General features: G+C 42.5%; 1 protein-coding gene across 3 annotated transcripts in view; it reads left to right on the top strand.

The window, feature by feature from the left end:
- Positions 1–9760, top strand: part of GNE (glucosamine (UDP-N-acetyl)-2-epimerase/N-acetylmannosamine kinase) — a 54705-nt gene extending 44945 nt beyond the window's left edge. For all 3 annotated transcript variants that reach the window (XM_079113527.1, XM_079113528.1, XM_079113526.1), the window contains 4 exons: positions 283–504; positions 2815–2997; positions 5695–5811; positions 6901–9760. In XM_079113527.1, the coding sequence (XP_078969653.1) occupies positions 283–504; positions 2815–2997; positions 5695–5811; positions 6901–7136 (758 nt within the window). In that variant the 3' untranslated portion in view covers positions 7137–9760. The remainder of the gene's footprint in view (positions 1–282; positions 505–2814; positions 2998–5694; positions 5812–6900) is intronic.
- The last annotated feature ends 2679 nt before the right edge of the window (positions 9761–12439 follow it).

Below are 12439 nucleotides of genomic sequence, written 5' to 3'. Positions count from 1 at the left end.
TAAATGTATGGGGAGCTATAGATTTAGTTCAGAACTGTCTGGTATTTCTTTGTAGTCCTTGGCAATGTTTGTGTTGAGATCTTAAGTCTATTAACGTGTGTGTGGGGGGGGTGGTGGTGGTGGGTTTTTGTAGTGCTGGGGGTTAAACCCCGGGCCTTGGCAAGCAGTTGTACTAATAAGCTGCATCGCCAGCCCTACTTTGTGTTCTGAGCTAAGAAGGTTGGCATGCTTCCTAAGATTGCTCATGGGAATTCTTTTCCTTGTGTTTGTGGTGGAGCTCAGGCATTTCCACAGGTGGTCGTGTAAATCCTCAGGAAGGCATTGTGCTGCATTCAACCAAACTGATACAAGAATGGAACTCCGTGGATCTCAGAACCCCCTTGTCTGACACTTTGCATCTCCCCGTGTGGGTAGACAATGATGGCAATTGTGCTGCCATGGCAGAAAGGAAATTTGGCCAAGGAAAGGGACTGGAAAACTTTGTTACGCTTATCACAGGCACAGGTAAGAAGAGGAAGGGGGGAGTTAGAACGTGTGTGGGGACACATCTCTGCCTTAGCCTTCAACTTCCAGCTTGAGTAGATCCTGAAGGTGAACCACAGGTGAGAGCTTAAGGCTCTCCCAAGTTTTTTCTGGACATGTGCCCAGCACTAGGCATGCCTGTGGCCTTCTGAATTTCTAGGAACTTCTCAGACCTAGTCAGAGTTCTTATTCCCCAAAACTTCTCGTTCTTCAGCTTTTGCTCCTGGTCTTTTTGTCTGTTAAATGTCTCAGCTGCTTTGTTCTAGGCACCAGAGACTAATACATTTTGCCTTTAAATGCTTTTTACCTACACCTGTGTATAACTGCCCTCAGCACTGGAATAGTTCCCAGTTAGGTGAGAGATACGGAAACTCTTGGAACTGGTCCTCCAGGGAACTACCAGATAAGTCAAAACCACCACAGTTTTTTGAGAACAAGTTGATTCTGCTTCCTAAGGAACTGGATCTATATGCCAGAACTGGGAATGTTCAAGGTCACTTCCAAAGGAGGGAGTGGATGATGGGACCAGGGTAAGTTAAATTAAAAATCAGACTTACTGAGATTAGCTGTTTTCCTTCTTTCCTTCCATGTTGTAAACTTTTGGTTAAGTTTCTGGAGTTGTAAAACAAGTTGATTCTGACATTCTTGCCACTTTATTCATTGCTTAAGTGGTAGGATGGATTTTTGGAGTGCCCTACCCTTGTCATTTTCATTGACGTCCTAATTTGGTTTTCCTCTTTTTTTTTAATTTTATTTTTATTGTATATATTTAAGGTAGACAATTTTATTTTTAAATGAGGAAACAGATCTAGTAAGTAGTTAGGTTTGGGGTTAGAATATGCTTAATCTTAACACTGGTGTGTGCTCAAACTCTCCACTATACTACTGCCCCTTTGAGCTCACACTTTGGCTTATATACTTCTTCCCTTTTCTTGGATGTGGTTTTAGATAACTTGGATACCATTTCCTAGCTCAGAGTAGTTAATACACTGCAAATCAGAGGGGTGAGGGTGCCAGATAGGAGGACAGCTCTTAAAAACAGAACTTACTAAGCTAAGATCCCCTTTATTCCTTAGTAATTCCTAAACTCATTAAGAAGATAATTGTTTATATTCGTAACATTTGAATTGGATTTTTAGTTATAGCATTGTCAAGAAGAGACAAAATCATATTTCATGTTCTCTCCTTCAGGAAGCAGGTGGTGTGTGGTATATTTTATGTTTTATCTTGGCTTTCCCTCAAGCAAAAGCCTGAGTTGGGTGCAGTGGCACAGCACTCAGGAGGCTAGGGCTGGAGGATTGCAAGTTTGAGGCCAGCCTCAGCAATTTAGCAAAAACCCTGTCTCAAAAAATAATAAGGCCAGTCGTGTATAAGTAATAAGAATGAATTTTTTAAAAAAGAAAGAGTCAGAAATAAGTGAAGAAAAGAAAAAAACAATAATAGTAAGGCTGGGTGTGGTGGCACATGCCTGTAATCCCAACAGCTTGGGAGGGTGAGGCAGGAGGATCCTGAGTTCAAAGCCAGCCTCAGCAATGGCAAGGTGCTAAGCAACTCAGTGAGACCCATTCTCTAAATAAAATACAAAAAAGGGCTGGGGATGTGGCTCAGTGGTCAAGTATCCCTGAGTTCAATCCCTGGTACCAAAAAATAAAAATATAAGGACTTGGGTGTATCTGAGTGGCAGAGCAGCCCTGGGTTCCCTTCCAAGTACTGGGGGTAGGAGGGAGAAGCAGAGCCTGAGGACTATGCGGGTATTTTCTTTAGGAGGTGAACCTGGGAAGCAGGAGGGAGTGGGAAAAGTGAAGCAGAGGAGGAAAGCTATTTAAGGAAGCATCAGAATGGCCTCAGGGCCAGTGGGGGTTGAAATCTCCCAGAACCTGAAAAGGCCTACAGTGCAGAGTCCAGAATTGTTCACTTGTAGTTGCTGGCTCCTGTCTGACCCGGCGAAGGACCTGTGCTTCACAGCTGACTGGGCTCTTACGGGGGCGTGGGAGAAGCCATTGCACAGAGACAGGCAGTGTGTGCTTGAGGGGATAAGCCCTCAACGCTTGGTGAGCCAGGCGCCCAGAACTGTCTGCCATGGCTGTTTGAAACCACAGTGAACCACGCAGATGGGACACAGGTATCCAAAGATCTGCTAAAAATATTTCCTTTCAGAATGCTGCCAAATAAAGTTTTGGTGCTTACTAAGTATCACTGTTTAGAAAAACAGGCATTATATAGAATCTCAATTTGAAAACTTTGCTAAACAGCTGAGGCATTGCCACATCATAGTTTTTTGTCTCAATGCAGGAATTGGTGGTGGGATCATCCATCAGCATGAATTGATCCATGGAAGCTCCTTCTGTGCTGCAGAACTTGGCCACCTTGTTGTGTCTCTGGATGGGCCTGACTGTTCCTGTGGAAGCCATGGGTGTATTGAAGCATATGCTTCTGGAATGGCCTTGCAGCGGGAAGCCAAAAAACTGCATGATGGTTGGTACCTTTCTCCTTGGGATTAAGTAACCAAAGAGTAGACAGGTATCCAGAGAGCCAGGACTTGTAACCTTTTCACTCCCTAGAGAAAGAGCAGGGTTCCCGCCTGATGCTCCTCTGAGCTTGGCCCCGACCCAGAGTAACTCTCTTCCTCTCCAGGGGTAGAGGTGAGTAGGGGCCTAGAGGTCCAAGACATCAGGGACAGTTTCTTTCAGTTTTGGTTTCTCAGCCATTAGCACAGGGCAGGTACTTACTAAACATTTTAATTAAGCAATAAATGAAGACCTTACAGTTTCTGAACTAAGACTTCTTTGAATTAAAGCCATTTCTAGACATGTTATGCAAGTCAGGATGAAGAGATTCACTTAGTGGCATTATTACATACTGGGCCAAAGCCACTGAGCATGATGGCCAAGGAACACCAATGCAGGTAAGCAGGACGCTGCAGGTGCCTCCTCACTCTCCGCACAGGGAGGGAGTGCCAGGTGCCTTCCTGGGAGTTGAACCACAGATCCAGGGAGTTAACCAGGCAAGTGTGGTGGCCAGGGGAGCTCCTCTAGGCATGAAAACAGTTGTGTGGATGTATAAAGGGCAAGACCGAGCATAGTGTAGCAGGAGAAAAGCTCAGATCTGAATTTTAGATTCTTCACTAAACTACTAACTTGGTAGTTGAATGGAAGATGGCTTTAAGTGGGACGGTTCTGGAGTGACTTTCAGGTTTCTGATTGGACAGCTCAGGGTTGGGAATATAAGACTTGGTGTAGGCCTGTTAGAAATACTGAGGTGCCGCCAAAAAAATCAAACGTGCTCAGAAGTGAGTCAGCAAGGCATAACGTTATTCTTCTGCAGAAGGGTTTGCCTCCAGAGGGAATCAGGCGAGCAGCACACCAGGCGGGCGGTCCACCTGCTACCCCAACAGTGCTCCCTCTGCCCTGGCTGGAGGAGCTGGTGTTACAATCTAATGATTAGCTGATTTTGAAATTGGGGCAGGCAGAGGGAAGGGCTATAGTTAAAATGCCTACAATTGGATCCTAGTAAGGCTGAATATTATATTCTGAAAATGGACCACTGGACTTTATTTCTCATGGGCAGAAGATGATGGTTGGGTGCCTGTGGGACATCCAGGTGGAAATGCTTAGGAGGCGGCTGAACACTGGGGTCTCTGACTCAGGAGGATGACTAGGCTAGGAAGAGGGACTGGAAATCATCACTATGGAGGTGGTAGTTAAGCCTGTGAAGGAGAGCAGGGAGTGAGGCACCCCAGAGTCAAGGATGGAATGCTGAGAAGCATCAGCACTTGAGGGGCAGGGAGAGTGGTGGGGGGGAAAGCCAGCAAAGGGAAAACTTCCCCAAAACAAAATGTGTTTGAGAGAGGGTGTAGTCAGTAATGTTAAGTGCTGCTTATAATGTAGAATGAGAACTTTGGCCACACACACATCATTTGATGCCCTTAAAATGGTGTTCATGTTTGATTGCTAGTTTCATTTTCACCTCCCTAGAGAGCCTCTACATTTAAATGATTTCCCCCTAATAACTCTTCCCCTGTGAACCTTTCACACCACAGATGTATTGTTTATGTACTGCATATATATCCATACTTTATACATAAAATGAGGGAAGCCAAAAAGCTACATGATGGTTGGTATCTTTTTGCTTTTGAACTGATTTATGAGCATGTACTAGTGGGACAGAAACCACAGGAATAGAGCAAAAATGTGCAAACACTGATTGATTTGTAGGTGGAGGCAGATCAGTTCAGGAATCCTGCCTGGTAGCATCTTTCATTGGAGAGGTAAGAGTGTGGAAATCTATTGGTGAAGGAATAGAAGAACAATGAGGGAGAGAGAACTGGTAATTGCGAGGCCCAGGAAAGACAGGAGAGTATCAGTTGCTGTCTAGGTAGCAGTGTGCATGGTTGGGGATTTTCTTCCTTCAGAGCCCTAGAATAATAGATTAGGCTACAGATTGATCTGGGCTGGTAACTGACAGAAAGACAAGGACCATAAGTAACAGAAATCCTTATTTAGCATTTACTCTAGCCAGCACTGTTAAGTACTTTATATCCGTTATCTCATTTGATCTCTGAAATGACCCTTGGTATTGCTACCCTAGTCTTCTAGAAAAAAGAAACGAGTAGTGATGAAATGACATAGACAGGTCTGTGCAGCTAGTAGTGGCAGAGCTGGAAATGCACCCAGGCCTGTCTGTTCTGCAGTCACTGTGCCTTGCTGCCACAGAACACGGGGCCCTTCTGGCAGTAGTGTAGCACTGTATCTGGGGTAGATGAAGATGGAGCCGAACTGAGGAATCTGGTCATTTTGGAGGACAGAACACTTCAAAGACTCCAGTACTAGAAGTGGGAAGCAGGGGAGCCAGAGGGCTAGAAGACTGTCATCACACTTGAATATTTTCCAGCTGTGGAAGTTATGGATTATGTACATCCCGGTAGCAAGAGTGCAGCAAAGGCATTGGGGGCAATATATAGGGATGTTTGTGAATAATAAAAGTTTTGCATGATGTGTACGTGGGGCTGGGGATGGAACTCAGGGCCTTGTGCTAGGCAAGTGCTCTACTACTGAGCTTCATCTTTAGCCCTGCAGCTGTGAACAGAAAGCACCTCACTCGGGTGCATAAGCTTGGCTTCTCCCCAGGGCTGCCCACAGCTCATTAATGACTGCTTGTCCTCACTTGGTTCAGAGGACCTGCTCTTGGTGGAAGGGATGTCAGTGCCGAAAGACGAAGCCGTGGGTGCGCTCCACCTCATCCAAGCTGCAAAACTTGGCAATGCGAAGGCCCAGAGCATCTTAAGAACAGGTGAGCCCATGGCTCCAGGCAACCAAGCCACAGGGAGGGGCCTCAGACCCCATGGCTCTGGCAGAGACCCCTCAGTTTCCATCAGGGAACCAGTACTCTGCATTCTGTTCAGAGGTACTTTTCCTATCTTCTGAGAAAAAAAAAAAAAGGAAGCTTATTAAAAGTATTTGCCAGCAGTACTTTCATTAACAGGTGTTTGGCTTTACAATTTTGAAAATACTACTTTATAGGATAGAGAAATATAAGAGAGCAGTAAGAAAAAGTATCACTTCAGAATTTTACCAGAGATACCAACTATTATTATTTCTTTCAAGTCTTTCTATTCCTTTTCTGTTTATTTTTTACATAGTTGAGATTATATTCTATAGTGTATGCAGTTTTACACCCTGCTTTTTTTGAGACACATTTTTCACTTTAAGATATCATATGGTAGTTTTCTCACATTAAGAATAAATCATGCTGGGCGCAGTGGCACAAGCATGTAATCCCAGCAGCTCAGGAGGCTGAGACAGGAGGATCACCAGTTCAAAGCCAGCCTCGGCATCAGCAAAGTGCTAAGCAACCAAGTGCGACCCTGTCTCTAAATAAAATACAAAATAGGGCTGGGGATGTGGCTCAGTGGTCGAGTGCCCCTGACTTCAATCTCTGGTATCCTAAATAAATAAATAAATAAATAAATAAATAAATAAATAAATAGCAGGGCACAGGGACACCTGCCTGTAAACCCAGACACTAAGGAGTTGAGGCAGGATGACTGCAAGTTCAAGGTCAGCCTCTGCAACTTAGTGAGACTCTGTCTCAAAAAAAAAAAAGAGTAAATCATGGCACACACCTATAGTTCCAGCTCCTCCTCCTCAGGAGGTTGAGGCAGGAGGATCAGTTGAGCTCAGGAGTTCAGAGCCAGCCTGAGCCACATAACAAGATCTCCATCTCTTAAAAAAGGAACAACTCATGAACAGCTATTAAAATATTGGTCCCCCACTACTTAGTATGAACATACTCTACCATTACTGGCCACTGGCTCTTTCCTGCCTTCTTCCTTGGTGTTTTTAATTTAGCTCTCCAAAACTTAATTTTGTTTTCTTATAGCTGGAACAGCTCTTGGTCTTGGGGTTGTGAACATCCTCCACACCATGAATCCTTCCCTTGTGATCCTCTCTGGAGTATTGGCCAGTCACTATATCCACATTGTCAAGGACGTCATTCGCCAGCAAGCCTTGTCCTCGGTGCAGGACGTGGATGTGGTGGTTTCAGATTTAGTTGACCCTGCCCTGCTTGGTGCTGCCAGCATGGTTCTGGACTATACAACTCGAAGGATCCACTAGATCTCCCAGAAGTGGACATGGCTGAGACTCAAGAACTCCTTAGTGGAATCAAGTTCTCTTTTAGATGAGCATTTCTTAAATAGCAAATTTAGTATTTTATTGCAGGTGACATTGGCAGAAAGTGTTTTGCTGTTTGTCTCTTTTAAATTCACCTTTCCCTGTGCCCATTTTTGTAGATGCTGCTCTTTCTGATGTTTTCCTAATAAGGGTCATTTTAGCATAAACCTCTAAGTTCCAGACACAATCTCCTGTGCTAAAAGGAGCTACAATAATAGACCAGGAAGCCTTAGGACTCTGCTTACTAATGTATCACCCAGACCTTGCAAGCCTGCTTTGGATGTGAGCTTCATATGAATGTTTGGGATAATAATAATTCTTTATCTAACCCCAAACAGAATAGAATGGGATCCAGTCAGGGAACAGAAGAAAAATTTTACCAAGAAAAGCTTACCTTTTTTTTTAAAAAGCTTTGTTGAAATATTTTTTAAAGTATACAATTTGATAAGCTTTGACTTGTGTATATACTTATGAAACTATCACCACAATAAAGACATTGGACATGCTGGGCTTGGTGGAGCACACCTGTAATCCCAGTCACTCAGGAGGCTGAGAGAAGATTGCAGGTTTGAGGCTAGTCTTGGCAACCTAGCAAGAGGATCCTGTCTCCAAGTTAAAAAAAAAAAAAAAAAAAAAAAAAGGTAAAATACTTTTCTAGCATGTGCCAGGCGCTGGGTTCAATCCCCATCACTGAAAAAAAAAACCATGAAGACATTGGACATATCGGTCACCTCCAAATGTTTTTGCTGAAAGATGTTATTACACTAGCAGCATTTATAGGAGACTTGATTTGGACCAGGGATCTGGGTCTGAGGGTGTAGCTCAGTGGTAGTGCTTGGTGGTGCTGTTGCCTAGCATGTGCAAGATGCTGAGTTTGATTCACAGCACGGCAAACAACAACAAAAACACAAGGATCTGAATTACAGTGGCTTTAGTGACCTTGTCTTCATCTTCTTAAGAGACCACTAAGAAAGCCACTTGGACTTACAGCCTCTGAAAGGAGATTAGTGCCAAAAGGATCTTCACTCCTGACCAGCAGACAATTCTTGCAGTAGCTTTCACACTGTACTGCATATGATCCCAAAGTGTTCATGGGTGCAGTTCCTAGAGCCCAGGTCCATGAACCCAGATTCTAAGAGCCTGTGGAAAATTACAAAATGTAAACGAATGGAGAAATTTAAAACAATGAAAAAAAATGGGTCCAAGTTCTGCTTTCTCATTACAACCTGTAAGAAGTGCTTCCAGCCACCACAATTTATTAAGTGCCTATTGGGTGTCAAGCACTGAACTCAGTGCTTCATATATATTATCCCAAATTCTTACAACCTGTGAAGTAGGTATTTGAATTCCCACTTTGTAGAACCCCAAACTTAAGTGTGTTTAAGTGATATTATCTAAAGCTATAGTTAGTGAATCTTAAATAAGTGATAAGGTTTGATCCCAGGTCCTGATGTGCTTTTTCTGCCAAGCTGCACAACTTTAATTTCAAAAACTTAAAAAAAAAAAAAATTTTTTTGTGTAATTGTAGATGGATAGAATGCTTTTATTTTATTTTTATGTGGTGCTAAGGATCAAACCCAGTGCCTCACACATGCTAGGCAAGTGCTCTGCCACCGAGCTACATGAGCTACAGCCCCAGCCCCTTGAAAACTTTCAAAAATGCTGATAATTTTTACTCTAGGTTAGCAAAAGCTTTAATAAGAACTCTGATTTGCAAATGACTGTTTTTTTTTTTTTTTTGGAAACCAGGAGTGCTTTACCCCTAACTACATCCCCAGCCTTTTTATTTTTAAGACAGAGTCTCACTAGGTTGCTGAGATTGGCCTCAAACTTGTGATCCTCTTGCCTTAGCCTTCTGAGTTGGTGGGATTACAGGCATGCACCACTACACCTTGCTCAATTCATTCTTGACCCTATCTCTCAGCTGTGAGTTTAATCAAATATTCCTCTCTATTACGATAATCTTTGCCAGTACAGTATTTGGTCTAGTAACAGGATTTTATGAGTACTTGTAGATAATCTAAAAAAAAAGCCATATTTTTTCAGATTTTTATTTTAGAAAAGCCTGAAGGTTTCTACAATGTATTGTTTCAGTGACAAAATACAAACAAAACCTAAGGACTCAATTATCATGTTTGAATCACTTCCATCCTGGTGGGTTAGTGAAAAGGATAGGTTGGCTGATTCCTAGAACACTGTAACAGCCCTTAAACAATCTGTAGGGCCTGGTTACTGTTCAGACATTCCACGGTGGCTCAGGCGCATCAGTGTCTGGGTGAGATAGTGTGGCACAAAGGGGGCATTTGTTTCTTGGTTGAAACCACGATCAGTGAACACCAAACAACTGCATTGCTATCAAGTTTCATGCCAAATATTTGAAAGGATGGTACTGAATCGAAAACCAAATCTTAAGTCTTTATTAAATTCATGGAAAGACTAATATATTCTGACATAAATTATTACATGTTTAAATAATCACATATTAATTTATTTTAATGTATATATTTTATGTTACTGTTCTAAATCAAATTCTAAATAAAAAATACATTTCTTTGTTGAAATCTTAACACTGTTGTATTGTTCGTTCTTAACTCACTAGCTAAAAGCATTTCCCTTCCTAGAAGAGATTTATGTTGTATTTTTTTAAGGTTATATAACTTAAGGCAGCTAATATTGCTTTCTGAGTAACAACACAAAGCCTATTAATAGAAAGCATTGTTATATTACATTTAAATTGACATAAAAAAGCAAAGTTGCAGACAGGCACAGTGGTGCATGCCTATAATCACAGTGACTTGGAAGGCTGAGGCAGGAGGATTACAAGTCTGAGGTCAGCAATTTAGTGAGCCTCTGTCTCAAAATTAAAAAGAACTGGGAGTATAGCTCAATGGCAAAGCACTCTGGGTTCAATCCCCAGTACTAAGAAAAAAATTAAAATCTAAGTTGCCCTAAGAAAGAGGATGGCAAGTAAATGCTGAGCACCCACTGAATCCCCATGCCAGACACACAGGCATTAGGAACAAGTCATGAGCACTGTGTAACAACATTTAAAAGATCTGAAACCAATAGTAATTGTTTTCTCTCATGGTTTCTTTGAGTTGGGAATTAGGGAAAGGCTTTGTTTGGTAGGTCTGGCTGAGTGTCCTGCACTTGTAGTTAAGGCAGTGGCTGCAGCTATAACAGTGTGTTGGAGTATCTAGGAACTGGCCAGGCATTTCTCTCTACAGTTACAGGGTCTCAAGTGGTCTCTGTAGGCACACTTTGGGCTTCACAGTGGAAAAGATTTTATTTTTTTTAATAGCAGCTCAGGGCTACCAATTAGTGTTTTCCAAATCAACCATAAGCTGCTTTACCTTTTACGACTGCCTGGGAAGACACACAGCATCACTTTTTTGGGGCAACCACTGAGCCACATCCCTAGCCCTTTTTGAAACAGGGTCTAAGTTACTGAGGCTGGCCTCAAACTTGAGATCCTCCTGCCTCAGCCTGAGTCACTGGGATTACAGGCATGCCCCACCACGCCCAGTGTTTTACATCTTAGAGCTGCCATATTCCCTGTGAGGGAGGCAGGACTAGTCCATATGATGGCTCTAAGATAATATCAAAAACTAAGCTGTACTAGGTAGAGGGCCAGAGCAGTTCAGGGCAGGGAGTAAGTGAAGGCACAGTGGAGGAGGACTTTGAGCTGCTTCTTAAATTGGCACCAGACCAAGGAAAGCCTACCTAAGAACAAAGGAGGAAGAAGGGCAAGTAATGAATGTTTCTCTGCTATCCACACATAATTATGCACTGGCAAGTTGATGGAGTTTCTTGGAAATGGCAAGACCCATCCCACTTCCTGGGTATGGTGTTATAGGAGTTTGCCTCAGTCTCCAATTTGGAAATAACAGATGACTACACACAAAAGTTATTAAAAAAAAAAGGGGGGGGGAGGGGTCTCATGAAAAAAGAAGGGAGACCAGCAGAGTAGAAAGATACCAGGGGGAGGGAGGTACTAAAGAACTAAATTGACTAAATTATATTGTTCTATTGTGTGCATATATGAATATGTAACAATGAATCCCACTAGTATATGTAACTACAATGTACCAGTTAAAAAAATCATGAAAAGTAAGGAGGGTGGTAAGAATGGAGGAAGGAAGGACTGTATAGAGGGAAAAGAGGGGTGGGAGGGGTTGGGGGGAAGGGAAAAAATAACAGAATGAATCAAACAATATTGCCCTATGTAAATTTATGATTTTTAATTAAAATAAATTCTAAAAAGAAAAAAAAAATCATGAAAAGTTACTAAAAGATGGCTTTACCAAGTGCTTAAAATCAACTAAAAGGCACCATATTACACCAGGTTCTGTGGGCAGATGACAACTGTGTTGAGCACAGCCTCCTAGAAGAACCAGTGGTAAAGATCAGCATGGTGCAGCAGAGCTTTCTGAGTAATGGAAATGTTCCATAATCTACACTGTCCAATTCAGATGCCACCTATCCACATGTGGCTATTGAACATATGAAATGTGACTAGGGCTAAAAATGTATTTTTAGTTTTAACTAAACAGCTACATGTGTCCAGTGAGTACAGTACTGGACATCTCAGGTCTAGATGAAGGATTTTATGAGAGAAATATAAACCAAGTGCCTGAGAATGGCACAGACCCCAGTAGGTGCTACCGGAATCAAGGAATGGTGCACACACTTGTGCCATCAAGACTCAGCTTTACTGGCTGAACCAAAGGATTAGTACAAGTGTACAAAATGTATTGTTGAAGACCCTAAACTAAGGGATGGTGACAAGAACCCATCTAGAAGAAAATGTCTAGGTTGGTGAGAGGATTCAGGGCTGCAAGTTGGGTAAGCAATAGGGGTTATTTTTTAATTACAGAATTTCCTTTTCAGGGGCTGCAGTTGTGGCTCAGTGCAGCAGAGCACTTGCTTAGCATGTGTGAGGCACTGGGTTTGATCCTTAGCACCACATAAAAATAAATAAATAAATAAATAATTTTTTTAAAAAAATTCCCCTTTCAAATGAAAATTTCAGCCAGCAGTGGCACATGCCTGTAATCTCAGTGACTCAGGAGGGAGGCCAGCCTGGACAACTTAGCAAGACACGATCTCAAAATAAACACAAAAAGGGTTGTGAATGTAGCTCAGTGGTATGATGCCCCTGGGTGCAATCCCCAGCACCACAAAAATAAAGAAAAATTTCCAGAGAATTCTACCGCAGCAGGACAACCCTGGAGCTATTTTAGTAA

This window comes from Sciurus vulgaris (genome assembly GCF_902686455.1).
Source record: "Sciurus vulgaris genome assembly, chromosome: 15".
Classification (NCBI taxonomy): Eukaryota; Metazoa; Chordata; class Mammalia; order Rodentia; family Sciuridae; genus Sciurus; species Sciurus vulgaris.
Note: the sequence above shows the minus strand (reverse complement) of the source record. Positions and strands in the feature narration are given on the sequence as shown.